The sequence below is a fragment of the Coturnix japonica genome, chromosome 4 (assembly GCF_054131305.1).
Source record: "Coturnix japonica strain WE chromosome 4, WE-NBRP24, whole genome shotgun sequence".
Classification (NCBI taxonomy): Eukaryota; Metazoa; Chordata; class Aves; order Galliformes; family Phasianidae; genus Coturnix; species Coturnix japonica.
In genome coordinates, this window is record NC_140666.1 from 26,355,451 (window position 1) to 26,382,203 (window position 26,753).

The following is a 26,753-nucleotide window of genomic DNA, read 5'->3' on the forward strand; positions in this document are numbered from 1 at the left end:
ATGACTGAAGAATTTGGTTCTTTGACATAAAGAGTGGATTCTTTTGAAAGACTGTTCTCAATGCCAATTGAAATTGGTGGGAAATAAAAGTGGCCCAGTGCCTGTAACTTAGGTCCAGCAAAGCCCAGTCTCTCAGTAGATATTATTCACCATCCAAACTTGCTTTTGTTTTGTTCATTAGCATTTTTCATTTTTTTTATTTCACTTGCAGCTACAGATGCATCAAATTATAGACCACTGCTCTGTTCTCTGAACTGTTGCTTGTGTTGTTTGTGCTCTGTAGGACTAAGCATTTCCTCATTGGCTGTAATGGATGTCTTTAGTACATAGATGAGCTTTGAAGTTTAGAAATCAGAATCAGTAATTTCCTTGTGCAGTGGCTTGATTCAATTAAGACAAAACAGATCTATAAATAAGCACACAATGTAGGCATCTAATTGGCCATTTGTATATTTAGATAAGAGATTTTCATGTGCACACTGGATGAATCGCTTATAGGCTTGTGTGTATTAACAGCAAAAATGCAAAGGCACTGCTTGCTCTAAAATTTGTTTGAGTTTTAATTCAAGTGTCTGTTGGTTCTTTATAGATTCTGAACTTCGCTGAGCCTTTGACTCTATCTCCAGGCTGTTGGAATGTATTTTCTTTGAAACTTGATGTGAAAAACAACGTAACAGATGTGCTTTCTAGTATTTGTTTGGCCACCAGTGTAGGAGTGATGATTGAAATACCTCTGCAGATATATTCAACTGTGTCCAAGGTATTGTATTCAGTTGTGCTGAATGATTGTTATGCACTGCAGATTGAACTGTAGCAGTCTCCTTCTTTGGCCAGAAATTTGCCTGATAGTCCTGAAAGAAAAACTCATTCTGCAGCTGCAAAGTTAAACCCACAGAACTGAATAGTGATGGAATTACATTTCTCTGGGTAACCTGAATTCTTGTCCTTATCTCATCCAAATTATGCACTAGGAAACAGAAATTTCTCCTGTTTTTGTTTTGTTTGCTTTTGTCATATGGTCAGTGGATTGTTTTGGTTTGTTTCTCCAGCAAGCAGATCTTCATTTTGAAGCCATTACCCACTGCGATATTCAGTGTTACCTGGGAAAGTCTGATTCAGGTAGGCTTGCCTTAAATTTTTTAAGCATGCAGTGGCGGTTCTGTAGCAGAGCTTATATTGAGAATATGGAGATTGTTAGTACAAGTCCTTCATTCTTTTAAAAAAATATGCTTTTCTGAGACTGTCTCCCATATAGTTGGCTCTGAGTAACCTGTAGTGATTATACTATGCCATATTTCAGATCTCTAATTCCATAGCACTTAATAAACCATAGTAATGTTATAACACAGTTTTGGACTTAGCGATATTTAAGACCATCCTCTAAGCTCTTAATGGAGGTGCGTTGCTCCTTGCTTTCTTCTTGTCACATCTTTCAGAGGCACTCAGGTACAATGATTAACCTGTCAACTAGCTCAAGGAGAGTTTAGAAAATGTACGTCATCTGGACCCAGATCCTGGAAATTCTGTGCTGAAAAAGCAAACAAACAAAAAAACAACCACATTGACCCTTTCTTTAGCCAGAGTTAATTTTGAATGCCTTCTCTATGTTTCTCATAGCAGTAATTTTATAGGTTCCTGCAAAAGATCAATTATCAGCCTTAGAAAACAGCACCAAAAGCTGTGTCCTATAAAACAAAATGATGCTTTTCTCTCAGCAACTGAGGAATCTCAGGATGGCTCCCAGCGCTGCACTGTTTTAAATACTTAATTGGCGTTTAGAGAAACACAGTGTTAGATGATATATGGACACAGTGCTGCTTGAAGAACGTGTAATTTGATGAAGGCTGATTCAGAATAGTGCATTTTAAAATTTTTTCATTTCTTCTTAAGAAGGAATTTCACTAAAAAGCTGGGTACCACACTCTTTAAATGTTTGTGTCCTCCTGAATGTGTTTCTCAAGGTGATGCTTTATTAAAATGTGATGCTGTGTGAGGTTTTGAAGAGGGCACTAATAGTCAGTCAAAGATTAAAGAGATTTGAGGAGACAAGTATGTGGCTTGAGGACTGATACATAGGCATGTTTTGGTAAACATCTAAAAAACAAAAGATATTTTAAAATAAAATTGAATAAAAGAATACTGCTGATATAAGTAAGTATTCAATGTTTTCAGACTTTCCATTCTAACAATACGTGTAATCAGATCTTTCTTTTAGGGGTATTCTACTTCATAATTTAGGATACTCGTACATTTAAAATAGAAAAGTCTAATGCACGTGCCTGAAAATACTGACCTGAACAAGCTGTAGTTGGTTTATTCAATTTGTCATCAGTCTCAATGGGTTATTTTAAACACTTGAGAGCCATGCATTAAGTTGTATTTTGTACTTTCAAACTAAGCTCACCTGTTTTTCTTTTGTAGAGTTCTGTGTAACGATTACTGATAATATAATGACTTTACAATAGCAACTGTTAGAAACAGCAACAGTATGAAAAAATATGAAAAACTTGTTATCGTTTTAGCAAATCTGCTTTGGCAGAGGAGTCTCTCTCTGGACCGTTCTGCCTGGGATGTGGATTCTGAGCTGGCAAGTGAGCTTTATGAAAGATGGCAAAAAATAAGACACGGGGAAGCCTGCAGGTTGGTACATAATCTGTTGAGTTGCTTAATTCAAACCAGTACAATGATGTAAGAGAATATTTTTATCCTGAAGCTTTCTTAATTATAATAAATGTTTTAGAACTTGCTTATACCCAAATTAGTTATCTTGAAGCCCCTGGAGTTTCAGAGCATCCCAAACTCTCCAACCATCTGTTCTGAGGCAGTGTCAGTGACAGTAAACATTTCAGATGACTGGACTTTAGAATGTAACTAATGTTTTGGTTGTGAGCTCCTCCATAAATACTCAGTATTAAAGCAGACAAAACACGCTTTACCTCATCAGTTATGGAGCTGTGCAAATCTTTTGTCAGCATGTCTCATAGCAGCATTCTCAAGATTAGGAGATTTGTACAGCTTTCCTGGCTTTTAGTCCTCAGCCTAATAGATGCTACATGTTGGGGATGAAGGGAAGGAAGCAGTCACTGTGTCTGAGCAATTTGTGTAGAGGCAGCGCATTAATGATACTGGCACCTTTCCAGAATAGAAAGATGGCGCTGTGAAAACTAGTTACTGTTGCAGGTCGAAAAGAGGAGATAGAATGAATGTGTGTTAAATTACACTGTCTGTGACTAGGTTAGAAGTTTATGGGCTTTATTTTGTGAAGAGAGTTTTAAAAGGTAAGATTAGTTGGTGTAATTAGTGTGCTGGCTAATTATCATCTTTTGGTTTTTGATTAAAAAATAAAAGGAGCTGGGCGGGGGGGGGGGGGGAGAGGGGGGATAGTGGGAGGGTGAAAGGAGGAAAACAACAACAAAACAACCAAATCTTTTTGATTTTACCAATAAAGGAGGAGAAACATTCTGGGATCAACTCACTTGATTCATAAGAAGCAGCCTGAGGAGGAGGTGTCATTTGCCTTTTTCTTGCCACGGTTGACTGCAGAGCCCAGCCTTACGCTCAGCTTCAATGCCACAGCAGTTAAAAGTAGCGTGGTGAGAATGGTTGTTCTTTTTCTCAGCTGATAAATGTTTGCTTGCTTAAGGAACAAGATCTGCAGTTAGTGTTTGGTGATGCTTAGCATTTTCATACTGCTTTTGTAGACTGATGTTTTGAGATCTTTATGCAAGTCTACTACAATTATTTATCCCTTTGACTCTCTGCTAAGTTCTCGGGCTGCTCACTTGTAATATTTTAATGGGAGGAGAGGAGTATAACTACTGATGTTGACAATTACAAACAAGCATTGAAGTTTTCTCACATCAAAATCCAAATAAGAGGGTTATTTTAAAGGGGGAAGAAGTTGGCATCTTTGCACATGTAGGTCTTTGTGCACTGTGAGCTGTTTCTGCAGTTGAAGCTGTTGTGGAGATGTGTCCTATTCCATGCAGTTTTGTACATGCATGGATAAATTAAGACTGAAGCCAGGTGGAAGTCCCTTGTAAATTCAACTCATATTACTAATGCTGACTTAATATCAAATATGTAGCTCTTAACTTTTTCCATCCCAACCTTTTAGGTGAAGTATTTCATACTGAGAAATCCTTCATCCTTTCCAGTTGCACTGCAGCTTCTGCCTCTCTCTTACTACCCTGATCCCCAAGCTTCACTGAGTCTGCTCAGCAAATGGTAATAAGTATAACTGTCTCAGAATACTGGTTTTTCTTTTCAAAATTGTACTTTCTATGCCTTATGATTGCTGCTTATTATTATGTGGGGATCGTATTCTTCTCCTTTTTGTAAGGTACAATCATGCTCAAAGCACCTCCCTGTTTGGCACTGACTGTGTAATGTACCTAATCAATAAAAAGAGCCAAACTGAGCATGTTTTCAGCAAATTTGTCTGCCAGCCACAAACTGTAATTGATGATCTTCTAAGATTTGAGGCTTAGTGCAATTTTGTGCCAGCTACCCAGGTGAGGGGAGCAACTCCCACATGTGGGGATGTACAGCTCCCAGCAAAGCTGGTTAGGAAGCATATGGTCTGTAGACTGTGATCAGCGAAGACAAAAGAAACTGAACCTAAACTAAGAGATAAATGTTCTTTTTTTCTTTTTATTTTTTTTCGTAAAAGCCCTTCTTTGGAGCTCCAGTCTTTATGTAGCTGCTTCCCTAACATCATTTATTTGTGTGTTTATGTGCAGTTATGTATATACACACACACACATATGTGTGCATGTATATAGACAGACACATAAATAACTGCACGTGTTTGCATACTAAATATAATTTCCTCACAGGCTCCTTATAGTGGCTTGAGATGACATGTTCTCTGTATTTTGACACTCATTTCAGGAGATTGCCTGGGTTTACTAGCAGTCGGGTTCACTAACTGATTCTTTTCAAACTAATGTCATAAAAAGTTGCAATAAATGAATTTCCAACTCAGTGGCTGGAGGTCCACTGATCCTCTGACTATAATTTTATTGGTTTTCTTATGTCTCTTGTTATTGCCTTAAGTACCAAATGCTTAGAACTTGTTTTCAGACATAAAATAAGTTTCAGTAAGTGGTTTTGATTTGCCAGCTACATGAAAGAATACATGAGTATGTCCCAAACTCTGAGCAGAAAAAGAGTCATAAAATTAAATTATTAATATTTTTAATGATTTGTTTCTAAACAGTTATGTAGCAGAAAAGCTGTGGGATATTTCTACTTATGTACAGCAAGAAATTGTCCTAATTGTGATCTTTTGCAATGCTGTGTGCTAAGAGAACTGAAATATCCAGGCAATTGTATGTTTTCCAAGCATATGCAATTCACATAAAACTGATTTGCAGGGTATTTTGTTAAAATGCAGATCTACGTTTGCACAGTATTTCACATCTCTCAAAGTGCAGTTGTAAAAGTATTCTGTTTTTCAGGACAGACGCCAATGTGTAAGAATAAGTCAGTGTAGTTCTGACAGGTTAGGTTTGAAGTGTTTGATTTTTTTGTTTTGGTTTGTTTAGGTTTGGCATAAATACTCAAGCTATTAATTTCACCACCACTGAGTTCAGGCTCTTGGATGAATATTCTCACAGGGTAAGATGTTTAATTTCACTAAGGGAAGTGATTTGACACACTAGTTGCGTTACATCTGAGTTGTTACCAAGTACTACTTAAAAGAATGTAACTGTGTTTTCTCAGTACTCTGTCAAGCCTGTGTTTTCGCAGTCAGTTTCTTTACAGAACTTGAGTCTGTTCTCCAAATTGAAGACAACCGTAGAGAACCTGTGCATGTGTGTGTTGAAAAGGTCATAGTTTGCTTTCTGTCTTGGGACTTCAGTTTAGCCCCAGGTTAACCAAGAAGCACAAGGTTTTTTGTGTTGGTAACCTTAAAAGATAACAGATAATTTTTCAGTGGAAGTAAATACTCGAGGATGGGGAAAGCTGCATTTCTGCTCTTTGCCTCAGTCTCATTGCAACTTCCAGGTTGAGGTTGAAAAGTCATAGCTGTATGTGATTCCCATTACTTCATTTTTAACACAGTCATAACTATGATTAACTGTACTTCCTGATGCTTAACTGTACTGCCTGCCGTTGCTGATCTGTGATTGTGCCCCAAAGTCTTTTGTCATGGATAGCAGCTAGACCATGTGCTGCCAACTTGAGTACTGTCAAGGTTGCCAGCAAGAGTTTATCCTTACGTTTTGTATGGGGCTCTGGGCAATCTGACCTAGTATTTGATCTAGCAGCTGGCAGCCCTGCCTATGGCAGGGAGGTTGCAACTGGATGATCCTTGAGGTCCCTTCCAACTTAAGCCATTGTACAATTCTAGTTTGTGCAAAAGCCTGGAACTCACATATGCTCCTTACTTTTTGTGCATGTTCTGTCTCTTTTAATTCTCTGTGTAGATGCAGTGGAAGATCCCTAGATTTTAAACACAAAAAGAGTCGGTTTGCTACACTAATCAAAACTGACCTTTGTTTTTTGGCAACGATGAAGAGTTGTAAAATAGTGTTAAAACCTTAATGTTAGCATGTGCGTTGCCTGTATTTCACACAGGGACTTAAGAAGCTATGGGAACACATGGTTATATAGTTACTTGTTATGTATGAATACAAGATGGAGCTTGTCTTGTTAGCCAAGATGACTAGTTGTTCACATTTTTGAACGTGTTCTCATTTTCCCAGTCACTTTAAATACACGTGTGATGAATAGTTAGGCTTACATTTGAGTGCAAGCACATCTGTGTAGGGAGTTACAGAGTGCAATTTGAAAATGTCATACGTATTTTGCTTCTAATGAATATTAATTGTTAAGTAAAGGCTCTGAAACTTTTTTAATGTTCTTTTTTGTTGTTGAATAGACTAAGAATAAAAGCATTTTGGACTAGAAGAGATCAGAAAAGCTACTAAGGTTCCAGCTATGAATTTTAAAACAACTAAGAAAGAGCCCATTTTGTAAAGATTATGGTAGTTTTGTGTGCATTTGGTTTCTCGTCTTGCTTTCCTGAGAGGAGACCCACAGTTCTGGAGTAGGAAGTTTCAGAGTAGCTCTCTCTCTGCTCCTCTCTCTGTCATTCTTCTCTCTCTCTCCCCCCTCCTCCCCTCCCCCCCTTTTTTAAGGGGAAAAAGAGAGTAGAGAGCAGTACTGAAATTAAAGTATATATATATTTTTATGCTATTTCCAGTCTCACTGACCTTCAATTAGTATGGTAGAGAGCTGGTAGAGAGTTCACTTCAGCTTGTTTCTGGTAACTCAGAATGATTAACATATTTGCCAACAATCAGTTTTTCTCTTAAATCAAGTTGCAAGCTCTGTGCCGAGGGTGTAATGGTTGCCACATTTCCCAGTTTATTTGGTATGCTGTCAGTTCTAGTTGTGTTGTGAAGTGTTTCAGCTCTCCTTAGATATGAAGGATGCTGTGTAATTTCTTTACCATCTGAGCAAATAAAGTCTGTTTTAAAAAATAAAGTAATACATTCTTCATAGGAAATGCAGTAATATGAACCCTTGCTCAAATAAATGACTTTATCTGATGTTTGTTATCAGATTGAAAGGTGTTAGTGTAACAGGTTAGTGTTTGTCGTACCTTGCCAGAAGTATCTTGTGCTGAGTAAAGAGGTGGTGCTTTGTTTTATTGATATCACTCAACATATATGTTTTCTGTTACTAAATAAATACGTTTTTTCTTTAACAGAATGCACACCAAGAGGATCTCATCAACAAGAAATGCAGTTCTGAGCTGCTTCAGTTAAATTTACAGCCACTAGAAACCAGAAAAATTGGTGTAATTTTTACACCAGTTGACTACAAAAGAGTGGCTTCAGTTATTTTAATCAGGTAAGCCAGATTTCACCTGTGAGAAGCAAACAAGTCAGTTAGCAAATGATTTTTCCACGTTGTGGAGTAAAGACAAATGGACCAAGTGTGGCAGTCAAAACACCTACAGTTTAATAAAAGTTGCTTGAGAGGTCTTTGTGCCTTAAATCTAGGTCGTTATAAAGTAGAACTTCAGCTTTCCTTTCTTTTTGGGGGGATTGCTGGGTTAGAAAATGCATATGAATGTGTACTGTGCTTATAGCCAAGGCTATTTTTCAGTCAGCAGACCAACAGCATTCTCATGTTGGGAGGCTTCGATACTTTAAACTTAACTCCTTAGTGATAGGATTTAAATACCCTGTTTGAAAGAGGTTATGGAAGAAAGCAACCATTTTGTAACATGATGTTACAAACAATGTTACAATGTTGTGATGGTGAATGGTTCCTGGGTGAGCCTGCATTTACAAGAAATCAGTCCTGGTGTGGCCAGTGATTATTACTGACGCACTGTTGTTTTGGTTGTTGGCATCTAGATAGCAAAGCCACAATCTTGCAAACTTTATTTATGTCCTAAAGGCTGATTGCTTGATTTTTATATTGTGGCAGAAACAACTTGACTGTTCTGGATGTGGTCAATGTAGAAGGCTATGGAGCCAGAGAATTACTTAAAGTAGGGGGAAGACTGCCAGGTGCAGGAGGATCTCTTAGATTCAAGGTTCCAGAAGCTACTCTGATGGACTGCAGACGACGTAAGTAAGAAGCAGCAGGACTGTGGTTTTGTAGCTGCCTGTGTTACTCCACAGTGGCACTGGCATAGTGCTATAATGTTAAATAAATGGAATATTGACGTAAAAAATGCTGAAGAGTGATCATGAGAGGTGTAGGTTCCGATGTCTCAAAACAACTGGCTGAGGCTAGTTACAAGTTCTGGAATTAAACTGCTGCAAAACAGTCTGTATTAAAAAGTTGGTCAATTCTGAATATTTAATTGAATTGAAAGTATTATTTCTGATGATGGAGTTTTTTAAGCACTGTAAAATAATAGTTCTGTTGTTTTGTTTGTTTAAGAACTGAAAGACAGCAAGCAAATTCTGTCCATCACGAAGAACTTCAAAGTAGAGAATATTGGGCCTCTTCCTATAACAATTTCATCAATGAAAATCAATGGTTACAGTTGCCAAGGATATGGATTTGAGGTGTTAGACTGTCAGGAATTTTTTCTGGCTCAGAACTCATCACGGGAGATCAGCATCGTGTAAGCACAAAGAAATTTGCTGACTAATTAACTTAATAGGAACTTTGAAGTAATTAGTTTCAGTAATAGACATTCCAGTAATGCAGACATGCACACAGAATTTAAACTCTGAAAATAAGTTTTGTGTTTCCCTTTTCAAGTGAATAATATAATGAATTTTGTAGTAGTTCATTGTTCTTAAAAAGCAGCATGCATGCTTTTCTCTGTGAGTTACAAATAAGCAAAAACAAGAGTTGTCACGGCAAATAAGGAATGCTCTACCAATGACTCTTTTTCATTCCTTGTTTTTCTTCAGTTTGTCCCAAGTAGCCTGACTACAATCTAATCATGTTTACCTAACATTGCACATAGGTCTAAAACTGGTTCCTATTAAAATCCTATCGAATTAGTCATGGCTTAAACATAAGGATAGGTAACATTACTGCATTACGGTAAGTATGGTTATGTATACAATCATTCTTCTGGTGATTGGAAAGGCAAGTCACACCTTTTAGCAGTACACATAGTAGCCAAACAGAACATTGGATAAGCCAGGGCAGTTAGCAGAAGAAGGGCAAAATCTGATGCTTTCTTATGCTTTCCCTTATCTTTCTAGCCTTGTCTGGACTTACCCTAGAACCTGACCCTTTCTGAACTGGCCGCCCATGCACTTCAACTGCTTTCAATAAGAGTATTTTAGTTTTCATGAGTTAGCTATCTTGCACCTTGAGAAAAGAAAATTCAATCACTGCATTGCGTTAAGTGCATGTGTTCACATGGACATTGCACATGTTTTACTCCTTGAGGATGAATACAAAGTCTTACTTCTGTTATACAGGTGCTAATGCATCTGTGTAGTTTTAAGCAGACAGTCATGTACTTTGTTGTATTTTTTTTATATTACTAAATTAAAAGTCACATTGTGTTTTGTTGTATTAACGTGAGTTCAGTAAATGAAATTTAACCCAGCAATGGAAGAATAACACCAGCTCTGTTTCCTTTCCTGACAGATTCACTCCTGATTTTACATCTTCATGGGTAATCCGGGAGCTTACACTGGTGACTTCTGCTGATCTAGAGTTCCACTTCACGCTTAATGTGACTCTTCCTCACCATTTGTTACCACTCTGTGCAGATGTGGTGCCAGGACCCAGCTGGGAGGAGTCTTTCTGGAGGCTCACTGTCCTTTTTGTAAGGTAATGTGTTCAGAGCTTCTGGTGGAAAATCAGCAAGCACTTCTGACTTCTAGATGTGAGAACAGGGCCTAGGTATTTGCTATATCTAAGTCTGTGGGAACTAGTGTGATCCAGTAGCTTGTAATAGAGTTTAAAAGCATTTCATTATTCTCCTCCTGTTAAACCCCCTTGTTAGGATTCGAAAGAAGGGTTGTTCTAACTGTCTTAGAATCTTATTAGGTCTTAGAATCAGATTATGGCTTTCTCTTCTAGGATAAATATTATTTTAGATTTTGTTTTCCTTATGAAGCTCAAGATTGAGATGTTTTTTTTTTCCAGATAACAACTAGTTATCTCTAGTAAGGACTCTTAAGATTTAAAAACAAAACAAAACAAACAAACAAACAAAAAAAAACCACCACAAAGACAAGAAACCACAACAAGAAACCACCATTAGGATAACTAGTTTGCTTCTTCTTATCTGCCTTCTTCCTTAAAACTGACTAACAGGATGTTTGAAAGGTACATCCTATTACAACATTGCTGACAATTGTAGACACTGGTATTTGTTTTCTTCTTTGACAGTTTGTCCCTACTCGGTGTGATTCTGATAGCCTTCCAGCAAGCCCAGTATATTTTAGCAGAGTTCATGAAATCAAGACAGAGAGCAAATCCTAGTTCTTCATTGCAGCAGAACAGCAACTCTGTTGATGTCATCAGCTCTGATACTTACAAGTAAAAATACTTTTTCTTCTTTTTTTTTAATGTGAAATAGTGCTTTGCCTGCTAGTGTTGCCTACTTTGATATTACTGTAGACTGCTTTAGATGAGATCCTGTTCAAGGTGACCTATCTCAGAGTGTTTTCAGTATTGTGGCATATGTTTGTCTTCACAGAAGGAAGAGGTAAGAACTCAAGGGTTTATTCACCTTGAATATTGTTGGTAGTACGTAGGGTAAAAACTGTGTGGTGGAATTAACGGATACACAATGTACAGCAGCCATGGAAAGCTAAGAGTGAAAAATAATGTGAATGGTCCTCAGCTCTGATCTCTCAGGTCTCTGAGCTTGGGCATTTGCTTAAGCATGCGTGTGTGTTTAAAGCACATACTTAGTCTTACTCAGCTCCCACAGAACTCAGAATGCGTTTGGCTGGGGTGATGTCATTTCCAGCTAACACATTTTCTTGGCTTGTGAATGTGCTCCCTTTGATTAAAAGAATATACAATTAAGCAATTCATGGTAACTTCATAAATTTCAAAAGCAACCAACAAAAACCAACAAGTCTCAAATAGTTTTTGTTTTCTACAGGGGCAGCTGTAAGACATTTATGGATTCCTATAGTTCCTCAGATAAAGGTAAAGGGAAGGGCTTCATGTCTGTAGGCGCTTCTTCTAGCCGAAGTCAGAATGCTGCAAAGAGGAGTCCTGCAACCTACAGCCACTCTCAGAAGAAACACAAATGTTCGGTTTACTACAGTAAGCAAAAGCCAAATGCAGCAGCTGGCAGTGCCATTGCAACTACTGAGGAGAAACAAAATCAGATTATGGAGAACCAAATCTCAGCACCAAAAGAGGACATTTGTGCTGATGTTGTCAGTGAGAACTGGGTAACTTTAAAATATGCAAATGGCATAAATGTTAACAAGAATTTAACTCTTCCAGAAAACTTTCTGGGCAAAGAAGAAAGTGCACTGAAAAATACAGTTCTCATTAAAAGTAGTTCTTCAGAGTGCAATCTGAAGGAAGATCTTCAAACATGTATGTTTCCTAAGGAAACTAACCTTAAAGCTTCTGAAAATCTAGCTGAGCTCAAGGAACAGGAATTCAGTCCTGTGAAGGTGTCAAAGAAGCTACCTGAAGGTCACTTGTCAAGAAGTTCACCTCAGCAACAGCCGGAACTGCAAGAAATTTCTAGGAAAATTAGTGGTAATTTTTTAAAAAATGATCAGTTACTGAATTGCCTTTATCTTTCCTGTGGACCCAAAGGACACACTAGAGACTTAAAATCCCCCCCGTCCCCCCCAGAATTAATCTGTCCTGTTTTGGAAGGTCTTCTCTCTGAGCTTGTGGGGTTTTTCTTTTGTCTATTATTATTATTATTATTATTATTATTATTATTATTATTATTATTATTATTATTATTATTATTATTATTTAAAGACCAGTATTCTCTAGCTTCCAGTTCTACCTTCTAAACCCCATGGCTGGGACCCAAACCATTCAAATTCAGATGAGTAGAAACTGGGTGATTTATGTGTGCCCACTAGCTTGCACTGATACGAAGCTACTTGTTACAGTTGCTGTCAGAATGTTTGCACAAGTATTAGCTTTGACATTTGAAGTTTTCAGCATCAGCAGCTTAATTGTTCTGGAAAGCTTATGGTTTGGGAAGTGTTTGTGTTTGTTTGAAGATGGGGGCCAAAGTGAAGGTAAAAAACAGTGTGGATGCAGCTGGGAGCTGCTTCTCTTCTCAGGCAAACTCGTGTTACTTTTTATTTGTAGGAAATAACCAGCAAGTGCTTCTCAGGAATGAGACAGAAAACTGTGAGACCTTAAAAAAGCAGATCAACATGAAGCCTTCCACTGAGAAAAAGATTAATAAAGGACGTAAAGAAGAGACGCTGTGCTGTACAAAAGAGGAGATCACTTCCTCTGAGGTTTGTATTTCTGCTTTTTAAATTTAAAATGATCTTTATTTCTTTTGTGTACATGTATAGGTATGTTTGTATGCATATGTAAAGACTACTACAGCCAGAGACATAGTTTGAAACACTGTAAATCAGATGAACGTGGAAGAATGCAGATCTGCTGTCTTGCATCCCTTGCATACTAATGCTGCGTTATAGAAAGATGATCAGTTTGGGTAAAAGCTAAAGCAGCCTTCATACTGTGATGTTGGTTGCATCACAGGCAGATGTTTTCTCCTGTATCATCAAAGCAAGCAGAGAAAGACTGGAGTCTGATGGCAGGTATCAGCCACAGCAATGATGTGGGAGTATATCCTAGAGAAGGGCACATCCTCCTTCACTTGCCAACCTGCTCTCTGAATCTAGGGCTTTGTGTCAGAGGTTTGCTGATGAGAATAAAGCAGGCAGAAGCCCCTTAGCAGATTGTGAAGCTGCTGAGAAGAATCATTCTTCATCCCTGGTTTCTGATCACAGGATAAACACAGTGCATTGTATGCATGTTGTAGACAGTGTAAAACATGAAAAGAGTGTCATCTGGCAATAAGAATTAGTCTAAGAACTTGGTTTATGTTTGTGACCTGTTTACTGTGTTATAGTTGTGTGGTAGTAAGATATAATGAGAATTTGGTTACCATGTGTGTTTAGAAAAGACAAGGTCTATTCTTGTTTTGGGAACTGTTGTTATAAACTCCTTTTCATGTGCAGTTGATAGTGCTTGTTTGTTTTGCCTTGTGTTCCTTAAAGTCACTGTTATATGTTGGTTAAGTTACCCCATAATTTCCGCAGTTTAATTCAAAAGAGTGCCCCCCCCCCCCCTTTCCAGTTGCTGAGGAAAGGGAGGATTTATTGCTGCTGAACCTGCAGACAGACTGCTCATAAATCTGGCAATGTTCGTTCTTTTTCTTTTTTTAGCACATGGGGGATTTTATTGACCGCCTTCCTTTTTTTCCCTGTATTTTTAATTTCCACGCAAGTCAGGGCTGGATGCTGTGAGGGTGAAACTTTAACACTAGGAATTCAGAAGTTCTTCTCTCATCATCTGTTGAAGGAAAGACTGATAAAGCTGATGATGTAGGAGAGAGAAAGTGCTGTGGAGAGGCACTGAACCTTACAGTAACCATGCAGTTGGGTTGGGTTGTTTTGTCCAGAAAAAAAAAAACCTTTGAAAATCTAATGGAGTTTGTTTTACTGAGGTAACTTTGTTTTATAATGTATGTATTACCTTAGCTCTTTATGTTTAAATCTTCAGCAAGAAGATGCATTTAGGAAGAAGAAGCCTCAAGAGAAGAAGGAAGGAAATGTACCAAATATGAATTGGAATAGAAATAGAACATCTCGGAAAAATAAGAAAAAGAATGTTAACATATCTACAAGGTATGTGTTGCTTCACTGAATCGTGAAAAAATCCAGAGTTGCAGTAATGTTTCTTCAGGGTTTTGCTGAGTTTTGTGTAGTACATTAGGCAGATTGCTTTATCTCTTTAAACAAACAGTCAGTAGCACTGGTCTGGGGCTTTATTGTTAAGAATACGCAGTATGAAATATCGCCAGCAAAAGAAATATTTATTCATTTGTAAACCTGCATGTGAATAGACTCAGTTCACTGCATTAACTGTGAATTACTCCATAAAATATATACTTTTTTTTCCATAATTCTAATGTTTGTGCTACATTGCTTGTTAGTAAAAACAAAATACAAATTTTAAATAACTGCTAGAACAGAAATACTTACTGGGAGAGAATCTTCATTTTTTCCCATTCCTTTGAGTTAAGCTCACAATTGTACAGAGCCTACATGGACTGACTTTTTAATGTGAGTGGTTCTGTTGAGGTCAGTGGACTTAACGTCAACCTAGATCTCCATACAATGCTAGATTGTGCTTATTGCTATAGCGTATAAATGCCTTCTTCGTTAGAGAATGGAATTATACTTGCATGCATTGTCTTGCCCTCTTGAGAAGTAGTAGTCTGAGTGATGGAATATTGCTTTTTGGGAAAGCCTTAACAGATAGTTTTTAGGTAAAATTGAGGGAGAAGACATTCTGACATTCTTGACAGCCTTTTGAGTTGGGGTGTTTAATACCTTAAAAGGAAAAAATAATGACGTGCAAATGTGTTTCTTTGGGTGTGGTTGTATTAGGGTCCCTGAGCAGAGTGAGTTGAAGCATCTGTGCAGTGAATATGAAAGACTGGACCTGAGAACGAATATTGGAATAAGAGCCTGGTGTCCTCAGGGTGATGGGGAAAATTGTAAAGCAGACCAAAAGCCTGGGAGCTTGCGTATGCAGGGAGAAACAGGTATGCAGTCTGAATTATCTTAAACTGGGGAATAATCATAAAATGTTTCCCTGGGAATAGAACCGTACACATTTCCTCTCTGCCCCTGCTGTGTTCAAACTCTGTCATGAAGATGACAGGGCTGGCAAGAGGAGCAGGCACCAATTCCTTCCCAGAGCTGGTCAGTGCAGTGGTAGGGCTGTCATTCCTGCTCGTTTTGCAAGGGCTGCATGTGCCACTAACTGTGCTGTATCCTCACTTGTGTTCATTGCACTGGAGGTGTCTCTTAGGCTGTAAGCTTCTCATGGTTGGGGCTGGCATGTTCATCTTGATGAGAATTTAAGTAGATACTACCTTCTCCTATCAGGAAATTTAGGGAATTGCTGTAAATACCTATTTTAGGTAACGTTTATTTATCTTAATTATTTCTTTAGAAAGCTTTTATCAACGACCCAAAAAGAAGTGTTTGGAGAAGTTTTGTTCTGATTCAAGCTCAGATTGCGGAAGTTCATCAGGAAGTGTTCGTGCCAGTCGTGGGAGCTGGGGTAGCTGGAGCAGTACCAGCAGTTCTGATGGAGATAAAAAGCCCATGATTACTGCCAGGCATTTTCTTCCATCCCGTAAGTTCTGTCAACATCATATACATCTGCAAATAGAGGGAGAGTTTCAGCCTTCCTGCTGAATGTAGAGCTGCCATGGCATGGAGCGTAACTTGCCTTTTTGTAAGGGAGAGCACCTCTCAGAGGCAGCGGGACACATTTAATAACTTGGTACCACAAGTTTGTGTGTGCATAAAGTGTCACAGTCTTATGTTAGCAAGAATGGTGTGTAAAGAGTCTGAACCTGTGATATGATGGATAATGATTTGTGGGCACGTTACTTTATTGTCAGATTTTATTACTTCTTTAGAAATCATATCAAATAAAGAATAACTTTGATAGTAACAAGGAATCTCTTAACATTTCGAGTGCTGGTAATTACTGAAATCAAAATACATTTAAGACCAAGTAGAAAATAACACTTTGCATGTTAATGCAGTTAGCGATACTCCAGTCTAAGAAGAAGCTTTGTTAACGCCATTGATGAGTCCGTCTGTGTGTATAAATATTCTGTACATACTTCTTTTTTTAGGATCTTTGATTTTTCACAGTCATTCTTTTCTTTAGGGGAGAATATTTCACAAAACGATTTTCCATCTGAAACTCCTATCACTTTAAATCTGTCTCATAACATCTGCAATACCAGGTAAAAAATTTGAATCTATGCCTGTAAGACATGAAAGTAATTCCACCAACTTGAAACCTTGTCTCATTTTGGTGAATTATACCTCTTGTTTTATTAGATTGGATTTCTTATATTTTTATCATATAATTGCACTTTCTGCTTGGAAGAAGAATCTTTCTCAGTATGTGGGAAGATCTGTGAAGTTGAGACAGAAAAAGGATTGTGCAGGGGAAATGTAAAACAAAATTTGAGAATGAAGGAAATGATTTTTCCCCACTGATTTCTTCCAGGTCTTAAGGACTTGATATATTTCCATTGGCCCTTAATTATATTCAAGTAATAATTGTTAAGAAAAAATAAATATATGTATATATGTATATGGAAGTGAGACTTTCAAGTTGATGTTATTCTTTTAATGAGAGTAATGCTCTCCTAGGAAATTGATTTCCCCCTCCCCTTCTTTCCTTTCTACTTCTTCAATATAGTAGAGATAGTGTCTATGATTCTTATCACTGTGAATCCTCATTTCACTTCTCATTCATGACTATCTGTTTTCACTAGCAAAAATTTAATGCTTTTCCTCTGGGTTTCTGTCACTTAAAAAGTGCTCCCTTTCCACTCAAAGTCATTTCTTTGATGGCATTTGATGAATACAGAATTGGTGTTCATGTGTGTCTTTATACACACAGAAGTCAACTTGTCTGAAAATTGTTGGGAGCACTGAAACATCATGAGAGATCTTATTCATCTTAATGGAATATAGCTTGTTTTCCAATTTCAAGAGAAGAGCTATTAAATTAATTTGCAATAGTTTAATGCTTGGATGACTTAAGTGAGGTTATTAAGGTGTATTCGTTTTGTGTGTGTAATTTGCTGATGCAGTGGTAATTCAAAATAAGGGGAAAATTGGGGAAAAACTGGGAAAGCAATAGCAAGAGTTGTATTCTCTAGAATATTTTTTCTTTCATCTGCATATCTTTCTTTTGAAATACTTTGGAATATGTATATTAAGAGTATCTTGATTTAAGAGATTCCATTTTCTTTTCATTTAGCAGAGACACAAATAGCATTCCTCAGTATCCTGATACCTTGTGTCCCAATTTCACTGATGTAGTTGCAGATCCTGAAAAGAATAAAGGTTAGTTACTGAATTAACAACTTAAGCTGGCTTTGCAGTCTTTGCCAAGCAGTGTCAGTGATGCTGCTGATGTATATTCAGTGTTCATACACATGCTGTTAGATCTTGACTTCTAGGCAAGTTAAGATTAAAGTTAGCAAACAGAATCTTACAGCTTTGATATTCTTCTTTATCTTCTCTGTGTGAATATAGCATTTTGCTTTCTGCTGTCATTTTAGGTCCTTTTCTTCTCCTGCTTTGAGGTTTAAGTCTAAAAGTAGCGTGGCTGGGATGTGAGACAACCAGTTCCATATGTTAAAATGAAGCTCAGCACTGGATCAGATGTGACCACTTTTTCCTCTCCAAATTTAAAGTCAGGACTTGCTCTTTTTGGAAGGAGTAATGAATGAGATAGGGTCAGAGTTTTGAAATGCTGAGTTCTCATCCTTTGCACCTCAAAAGGAAATAACTTGTTCAGTGGGATTCGTAGCAGCAAATGGTTTGATGTGGTCAGGGGGAGTTTGAAAACTGGTTAAAATGCATAGCTCTTTGAGTAGCATGCTGCTGTACATTTTGCTGCAGGGTGGATGTCTGGCAAAGAACAAACAAGGAAATGGTAATGAAGTGTCTTTGAGCAGTTAGGTTAGAATGATAGTTAATGGTGATAGGACAAGGGGGAATGGTTTTAAGTTTAAGGGGGGAAGGTTTACATTAGATGTCAGAGGGAAGTTCTTCGCAGAGAGAGTGGTGAGGTGATGGAACAGGCTGCCCAGAGAGGTTGTGGATGCCCTGTCCCTGGATGTGTTCAAGACCAGGATGAATGGGGGGGCCCAGGGCAGCCTGACTTGGTACCAAATCTGGAGGTTGATGGCCTTGTCTGTGGCAGGAGGGTTCAAGGTTAATGATCCTTTGGGGGTCAAGAGGAGGAAGGGCCTTTTCAACCCAAGCCATTCTGTGATTCTGTGATTGGTGACTTGAGAACTCTTGATTGTTTTGTGGAATTACAAATTCTTCATTCAAGTCTCTGCCTACATATTCTTTTTTAAGGAATAGAAATGTTGAGATTTGTTTGAAGATTGGTGTTGGTCATATAAATATGTTGGTTGATACCTCCAGATTTTTCATCTGCCATATAATCTTTATTGTGGAGAATCAAATGTTGCAGTGATATTCACAGTTGGTGAAAGCCTCCTTCCTGTTTTGCATGTCATATCTTTTTCCCTGTTTAGGTCTTTACCCAGCAGGAGACCTGTGGCCTCCCCAACCTGTCTGCCTGACAAACAGTTTAAACTACAACCTTGAGAATAATCTGCCATGCATGATCCAAGAAACACCCTCGATCCACAACAGGCAAGTTACGCTTCATGCAAACAGCACAGGTTATGTTTTGTTGAGGTTTTCTATGGTCAGAGGGCTGCACTTGAGTTCATCTTTAACTATCATTTACCTTGCAAATACTATAATTCATGCCATTGCTTCAATCCCCTGGTCTTCCATGTTTTTATTCATTATTATGTCATAACTTCGGTCATATGAACTCACTGGTCTTCCTATTCATATACAGGTATATGCCTTCAGTTCAAGTCATATCCTGTCATCTAAAATGAAAAAGGGGGTAACACAAATCCCCAGATGATAATGCTGTAATCTCAGCCAGGCTGTTAACCTCAACTGTAAGCTGTCATGTCTACAGACTGCAGACATGATGATTTAGAGTAATGGCTGGAAGTCTGCTCTCTAAGTCGAATCTAAGAATTACTCTTGAAAGTCTTCTAGAAATACTTGGAATTATTTGAATGGAAACAAGTATGATCCCTACACTAAGCATGCATAGTTTAGGAAACCTGTGGTGGGTGAGGTAAAAATCCCCTTATAGAGTGCTCTGCATAGAAATACTGAAGAATGCATGGCATTGCATCCTTTTTGGTTTTTGTTTTTTTCATCAAATAATGGTTTTTCACTTCTTTTTATGGAGGAAGAAGTTCAGTCCCACAAGGTGTTGCAGAACTTTGGTAGCTGTCACTACAGATCGTTCAACCTCCCAGGGGGAATAAGGAGTTCAGTGGGAGGATTGCCACGATTATGTGCTGGCAGAGAGCGGATGGTGGCAGGATTTGTATAGCAAGCAGAATGTGAAAAGCCTCATCATCAGTTACAGGCATTTTTCACCCAATAGCTTTACAGTGAATATGTATGTCTAAATAATTTTCAGAAGTTCTGCAGATTGTTTCTGACAGCACATTTTTCTTTTTCTTGGGACAGCTTCATTGACTGGAACGCAACTTGTGACAGCCAGTTTTCCAACATGTATTGTCCATTTGAGATGAACGAATATGGTGCTATTCCAGAAGGTAAGATGAAGTAAAAAAGTTATCACTGAGCATGTTTTTTCTCTAACACAACTTTGTAAACAAAAGGCTGAACTTGTCCATAAGCATCTGGGTGCTTGAACTTTATACTTTCCAGCTGACTGGGTACTCTACAGGAAAAAAGCACTGACTGAATGTGGTAGATGGGAAAGCTGATCTTTGTATAGAATCATTAAGCCTGAAAATACAGGACTTGGTACGAGAAGGAATAGAGAAAAATGCTCGTGATCACAGTATTTACACAGTTCTTTTTTGCACAGTTTTCTTTGTTTCTCCTCTGGCTTGCTTTCCAGTGTGTGAAACAGAAGGCCTCTTGTGATCAATTACCTTTGCAGGCTAGAGTTTCTTGGCTTGGGACACACTCTGGCAAGAACCTAAAATTCTTTAGCATTACCTAAGCAGTAATTAAAGATCAGGCTACAGTATCGCAGGCAGCAGGGTAATCTCTTGGGTGCTTAGAGCTAAGGCATGTTGGCAGTGAAGCCGGGATAGAGTCTGCCATGCTTCTGCAGCTAATAAAGACTGCTTTCTCCAGTAAAGAGATTGCCTACTCTTTATCCCATTCTCCTGACAGTGGTTTATTACTGGGTCCCTGGAACAAAATGGTAGTCTCGTTAACAGAAGTTATGCTTTGCTGCTGCATTGCCTGGAAGCTGCCTAAAGTCACCAAAAGCTTAGCTTAGTTCTAGTATGTCTCGCTCCAAGAAGGCTCAACATTAAATAAGGCAAAAGCCTTATTTTCTCTCCCCTGTTTTATAAACTGCAGAAAACATGAACTACCCCAGCAGCTTCCCGGGCACAGCTGCAATGCAGAACACAGCCTTCATTGACCAGAGCTGCACCTCCACCTGGAATGCACCACACAACATGCCGCCTACCTGGGAGCCCGCCAGTTATGTCAACTCCACAGTGAGTATTGCCATTGCCAGGCACTGCCTTCTCATGCCACTTGAAAAGCCTTCCCAGTGTGTATCTGCTTTGCCTTTACCTACTGCTTGTGTGTTGCCCGTATTTCCTTTAAGCGGCCTGATGTGTGTTTGATGTTGGTGTTGGTAGCATGGATTTCTCCCAGTTGTTGGTCAAGGTTGGTCCAGGGCTTTGTCTATGAAACTTTAAGATGGATTATTTTTGCTTGTGAATTGACTAAAATGATCTTACATATGGAAAAACATTTTGGACTTGCATAGTCTACTGAGACTTTTCCCTATCAAAATCAACCTTTCCAGATGAGGGTAAAATACAGAAAGTGCTGACAGCAAAACCCAGAGAGATGTGGAAATGGTAGTGCTAAGTGGACAGCTGCTCTCAGTGACTTTGGCAGTTGTTTTTCTTTTGTTTTTTTGGTTTTCTTTCCTGGGAAATCCAAGTGATTTAAGCTGGATTTGTGTAGATTTTGGAATGCTGACTTCAACCTCTTACTGTCTGGACTAGCCATGTCTTTGTCATCCCACAGTGCAGTGTGTGGCTGACCTCAGTTCCAGGCAGTCTTTACTTGCAACTATATTTTCTTCAGCTCAGATTTCAAAATCATTTATTATAGATTTATTTTTTTAACTACGTTTGTAATACGTTTGTTTTGAATAAAAGTATTCAAATAAAACAATAAATAATAAAATGCAGAACTGAAAATTCTACTCAATTTAAGAAGTAGCAAAACTGGTAGAAGGCTGTTTCCTAAAATAGACGTAGCTTTATTTCATACTTTATTCAAGAATGCCAAGAAACACACAAGGTAGAGATTGGAAAATACATTGGATAATTCAGTTCATTTCCCTGGCAAACTTTTCACTGCATTTCAGTGTTTCATTCAATTTTAAAAGTCCCAAGACTTCCTTGACCCTTCTGAGAGGTTTCCTTGCAGACTAATACATCTTGCTCTCCAGGAGGTTCTTCATAAGCTTGCGAAATTTTTCTGCCTGATCTCCCTAGCTCCCAGTTGGATTCTCTTGTCCATACTGAATATCCCTCTTCACTTCTGGCGTGCATGGTCTTTCATTACTGACACATACATCAGCCTTTTTCTTGTCATTCCTTAAGCATCCTTCTGTTTTAGTTTTAACTCTCCAAACCACATGTGATGCTCTTTATGTCATCCGTTTATCCCTTGTATTTCTTAATAACCCAACCAGAACTTAATACTGTATTCTTTTTACAGTGATATTGGTGCCATGCAGAGAGCATGCTAATGCTGCTGTAATCTTTCGGGCAACCATATTGCCTTGTCAGCTTGTTTAATTTTCAACTTGTGAGTTTCCAAAGTTCTTTGCATAAACGTAGCTTCTTCCCATTTCGTACACTTCCACGCTTTCTTTGGTGAGTAGGCTGTTTTGCAGCTCCCCGTGATGCTTTTATCTTGTTCTGCAGCCCTACCTCTCGAGCACCCGAAGCTTGTCTCCAATGTCTGGACTTTTTGGTTCCATCTGGGCACCACAGAGTGATGTTTATGAAAGCTGCTGCCCTGTCGGTGCCACGACCCAACACTCAACTCATGTTGAGAACCAAGCTGTTATGTGTAAGCAGGAATACTATCCGAGGTTTAACCCGTTTCGTGCCTACATGAACTTGGATATATGGACTACAGCAGCCAACCGAAATCCAAATTTCCCACTTTCGAGGGACTCGGGTTACTGTGGAAATGTGTGAAAGGAATTTGGTTTAAAAATGTGAATAAAGATGCTTGCAATTTTGATTACTAGAGTAAGCTGGTTGTTGAATAGATTACGATGTTGGTGGATATTTTGGCACTTTTATATTGAAAATAAATTTTTTTTTTTTTTTTTACTTAAGTCTGAGCATTCAGTGCATTTTGAAAAGAAAAACATTCAGGATGCTGCTATTGTCAGGTGAAGGGTATAAATTTAAACCTCAGAACTTTTCAAGAAGAAATGTTAGGTTCTTAAAAGCATCCATGAGCTGATACTGTGCGTATCTTTTGAGGTTTACATTCTGTGGTGTGAACTAGCTATCTTCTGGCATTTGCAGGTACAAAGTCACACCTGCAAATAATTGTGTTGTACTGAACAGCAGCACTGAGTGCTGCTTGTTGATGCAGGTCAGACATGTTCCAGGTGGTGCCGCTCTTGCTGCTGACATAGTTGTCAGTATAAACTTCTGGAAACAGATGAATGGCTGAATTGTGGCTTGCTTGAAACTGCAAGCCATCAGTTGGCTGACAATCATGCTTGTGCTTCGTGGGTGAGTGGGCACTTCCTGCAGGAGCTTTCCTTGCCAATGGCTCCTGATACCTTGTGTTTAGATGTTTAGCCTTTATGTTGCAGTGCATCATGTTTTCAGTGAGCTTAACTTGCCCTCGTCTAAGTGGCAGCACTTGAATTGGAGCAAATACTGCTTTAAGAGCAGAGTTCACACCACTCTCCAAATCAGAACAGCACTGTTCATATTTTGGAGGCTGAACCTTTGTAGTGGGAAGAGCAACCAAGGAAGGACTGTGACCCCATTCCAGGTGGAATTGTTACATCTGTGTCTGCTGATTGTCACAGTGGAGCCTATTCTTCTGGCATTACAGAGTGTGTTTGGGAGTCTTCACTCTTCAGGTGAAGATGGCAAAGTGATTGCGGCATGTCCTCTGCAAGTGGGCTTGTTAAATCTGAGGAAAGGGCAGGGGTGCAAGGAGCTGCCCTTCACTTGGAGGAGGATTATGAAGCAAAGTCTCTGTGGTGGCTCCAGACATGGCAGCAGCTGCAGGTTGCGGTTGAGGAAGCTCAGGTGGACCGGGAGGAGCAGTTTCCTGCTGCACAAAGATGAGTATTCTGTTTGACATAACAAACTGAAGCTCTTGCATTTCTTATTATGTGAAGGCAGAACAGCTAAGGTGCTGCAGTGTAGCCAGTGAGCCCCTGTGCAAGGCTTCTTGGCAACCTAGGCGCCCAGACACAAATTCCAACTCTGCAAGTCATGTCACATTGCTGAGCTATCAGACCAGCTCTTCTGACCTGCTGGTTTGGGTCAGAAATGCTATCTTGGTTCTTGAAATGTTACCTCAGAAACATTGTATTTCCATAGCTTTTTTTTCAATAAACTGACTATTACTATCAAACAAGTTTTGTTGAAAGATCCCCTAAGCGCTGTTCCTTAATGCATGTTTGAATTAGCTCACTAAGAAGAAGGTGATCAGAAAGCTGGATTTACTGTCAGAAAAATCAGATCATCCCTGAATGCTTTTCAGAACCAGGAGTCTTTGGCTGCTAACCCATGATGCTGAAAAGGACTCTGTGACAAGAGTTTAACAGTAGCTGCTGCAAAGTTCCCATTTCATATGAATTTTGTTTCCTGAATTCAGTGTTAAGCCACAGGAAGTAGTCTTAGCCACTGACATGCTTTAGTGCACCTGTTGCAGATGGCAGTGGGCTACAGAAACAGTAGAAGAGGAATGCATACGCAAGAAGGACAGTCATCTGGTTTAAAACGCAGTTCTCCCTGGAGCTGGATGGTATTAATCAAAATGGTTTGTATAACTTTTTTGTAACAATTACAAAGGAATGTAACAAGCTCATTAAGGTTACCAGGGATAATTGCTGCCATCGGGAGACATCTGTTACTTAATGAGCAGTCCACTGAATACAAGTAGAGATTAGGGCTCAATTAAAACCCTTCCCTCCTGCAGTAAAGGGGAAGATGAAATAATTCCACTATGCATTTCTTTGCACCAAAATAACTAATTCTGCTAATTCTGGAGAGGTTGTTTAAATGAATAGCTACAAAGGTATCTAATTGTTTTGAGCAATGTAATTTTGAATGTCTTGCTTCATGCCAGGGATTTCTATTAGCAGGTCTGGAAGCTTTGTTGTTCTTTCTGAAACTGCTGTTATTATTATTTTTTTTTTATGAGAATCTTCAAAAACTGGAAAAATAGTCATGATTGCAAAGGGAAGAAACAAAAGTAGTGGTATAAAAGAGGAGAAACTTGTACAGTTCACTAGTAGGGCTGGTTGTGGAGGGAGGGAGGGAGGAAATTATAGGCAGGGCCAAGCTTTCAGCATGGGTTTCTATCCTATTGTGAATGCTATGTAAACTCAGGACGTTCAGTATTTTTCCAAGGAGGGACTTGAAGAAGCAGCATCCTCTGCTGTTCCCTTCCTAAGAAGCCTGGTGGCATCTTGGCCATGCACTGGGAGCTGGAGGGACTGAGTCTGAAGTTACACTGATTTGCACAGGACACCTTGGCTGCCTGCCTGGTGTGTACCCATTTTCCATCCTGGAGCCAGCGTGCATTTTGTGGAAGTTTATAGGTACTATGCAAGACTGCATCGATTGAATGGAGCATTGAACTGACCCAGCCTAGCAGGGCTGCAGCGAGCCCCTCCTGTGGCTGAGGTCTGTGTGATTTGCACAGCTATGGGATGAAATGAAGTGGTGGAGCAGCTCCCTGGGACTCTGGTAAGTGAAGCAGGTCCGGGTGATGCTCCCCTCCTTTCGGAAGGGATTTGAACTGGACAGACTGGTTTTTGTGGTGGTGGGTGGGGCCTTGTTTTCTAGCATTTGCTCTTATCCTTTCCAGCCCTGGGCAATGCCTGTATCTTGTTTTTCTTAGTTGCTGAATCACTGCCATTGTTTGTCCTCTCTGCATGCCTACTGTGAGCTATGGGTGGAACAGATGGGTGTTATGTCTGCGTCACTGTGACCAGGTTCTGATTGTAGCTCTGCTTTCCCTGCCCTATCCAGCTGTTGGGTCAGCCGACCTCATGCTCCTCACAGCAGCTCTGGAGCTCATCATTGGTGCAGGGACCCAGGTGCACCCCAGTGCTGACAGTCTAGCATTGCTGCTACGTTAATCTATGTGCTGGTGACCCTGAAGAAGTGCCACACTGTACCTGCCTGATAAAAAGCCTGCCTTGTTGCTGTGGGTTGCATGCCGTGCACCTTGGTTTTTCCGTGGTCTCTGCTTTACTTTGTAGGTCTCTGCTTTTTTTTGTGGTCTCTGCTTACTTTGTTTCTTATTGCTTGCTTAAATCACAGCAGCACATCTCCCACCTGGGGGAGGCAGGGTGCTCAGGGTCACAGCTGTCTCGAAGCTAAGACCTATAGTTGTGCAGGGTGGTAGGTTGGGTGCTGCAGTGAGGCATCGACACCCTGCAAGGACCTGCTGGGGTTTCTGGCTCTGACTGAGTGACAGTGGGTTTTGCTTAGCATGGCTTCATGGTTTCATTAGTGTGAAGGTGTTACACCACGCCATGTGTGAAATGGCAGAGCATGCGAACCAGATGTCAAAAGTGAGCACAGAGTCTTGCAGAAGATTTAAAGAAAAAGCACTATGACCTTTCCACTCCTCAGATGGTGACAGAGCTGTGGAATGCCTTGTTGGCTGCTCAGTGCTACAGAAACAAAGCAGGGTGATGGTAGTGCTGGTGAGCAAATGGAAAACAATCTCACTGCTGCCCTGTGTCTCCAGCAGCATGGAAGCCCATAGAATCATGAAGGTTGGAAAGTCCACTAAGATCATCTCATCCAACCATCAACAAATCCCCACTAACTATGTCCATCAGTGCCGTATCCTCCGTGTTTCTTGAACACCTCCAGGGATGGTGACTCCACCGCCTCCCTGGGCAGCCTGTTTCAAAGCATCACCATAATTCTAGAGAGTAAGTGTTTCCTAATATCCAACCTGAACCTCCCCCAGGACAACTTGAGGCTGTTCTCTCCGTTTTATTACTGTTACCTTGGAGAAGAGGCCAACCTCCACCTCTCCACTGCCTCCCTTCAGGCAGTTGTAGAGAGCAATAAGGTCTCCCCTGAGCCTCTTCTTCTCCAGGCTGAACAATTCCAGCTCCCTTAGCTGCTCCTACTACCTAACCAAGGTAGTATTGTT

General features: G+C 39.5%; 1 protein-coding gene across 14 annotated transcripts in view; it reads left to right on the top strand.

Moving 5' to 3' along the window:
- TMEM131L (transmembrane 131 like) overlaps positions 1-26,753 on the top strand; it is a 76,858-nt gene that overhangs the window by 38,626 nt on the left and 11,479 nt on the right. For 5 of the 14 annotated variants that reach the window (XM_015860914.3, XM_015860920.3, XM_015860919.3 and 2 more), the window contains 22 exons: positions 590-760; positions 1,050-1,119; positions 2,523-2,640; positions 3,449-3,593; positions 4,118-4,227; positions 5,550-5,622; positions 7,724-7,866; positions 8,452-8,594; positions 8,914-9,100; positions 10,090-10,275; positions 10,840-10,989; positions 11,564-12,180; positions 12,757-12,911; positions 14,191-14,315; positions 15,081-15,238; positions 15,652-15,837; positions 16,384-16,462; positions 17,494-17,579; positions 18,788-18,908; positions 19,821-19,909; positions 20,694-20,836; positions 22,292-22,708. In XM_015860914.3, the coding sequence (XP_015716400.2) occupies positions 590-760; positions 1,050-1,119; positions 2,523-2,640; positions 3,449-3,593; positions 4,118-4,227; positions 5,550-5,622; positions 7,724-7,866; positions 8,452-8,594; positions 8,914-9,100; positions 10,090-10,275; positions 10,840-10,989; positions 11,564-12,180; positions 12,757-12,911; positions 14,191-14,315; positions 15,081-15,238; positions 15,652-15,837; positions 16,384-16,462; positions 17,494-17,579; positions 18,788-18,908; positions 19,821-19,909; positions 20,694-20,836; positions 22,292-22,570 (3,534 nt within the window). In that variant the 3' untranslated portion in view covers positions 22,571-22,708. Of the gene's footprint in view, positions 1-589; positions 761-1,049; positions 1,120-2,522; positions 2,641-3,448; positions 3,594-4,117; positions 4,228-5,549; positions 5,623-7,723; positions 7,867-8,451; positions 8,595-8,913; positions 9,101-10,089; positions 10,276-10,839; positions 10,990-11,547; positions 12,181-12,756; positions 12,912-14,190; positions 14,316-15,080; positions 15,239-15,651; positions 15,838-16,383; positions 16,463-17,493; positions 17,580-18,787; positions 18,909-19,820; positions 19,910-20,693; positions 20,837-22,291; positions 22,709-26,753 lie in introns of those variants that run through there. The other 9 variants (XR_014945221.1, XM_015860915.2, XR_014945218.1 and 6 more) reach the window with 9 other exon arrangements.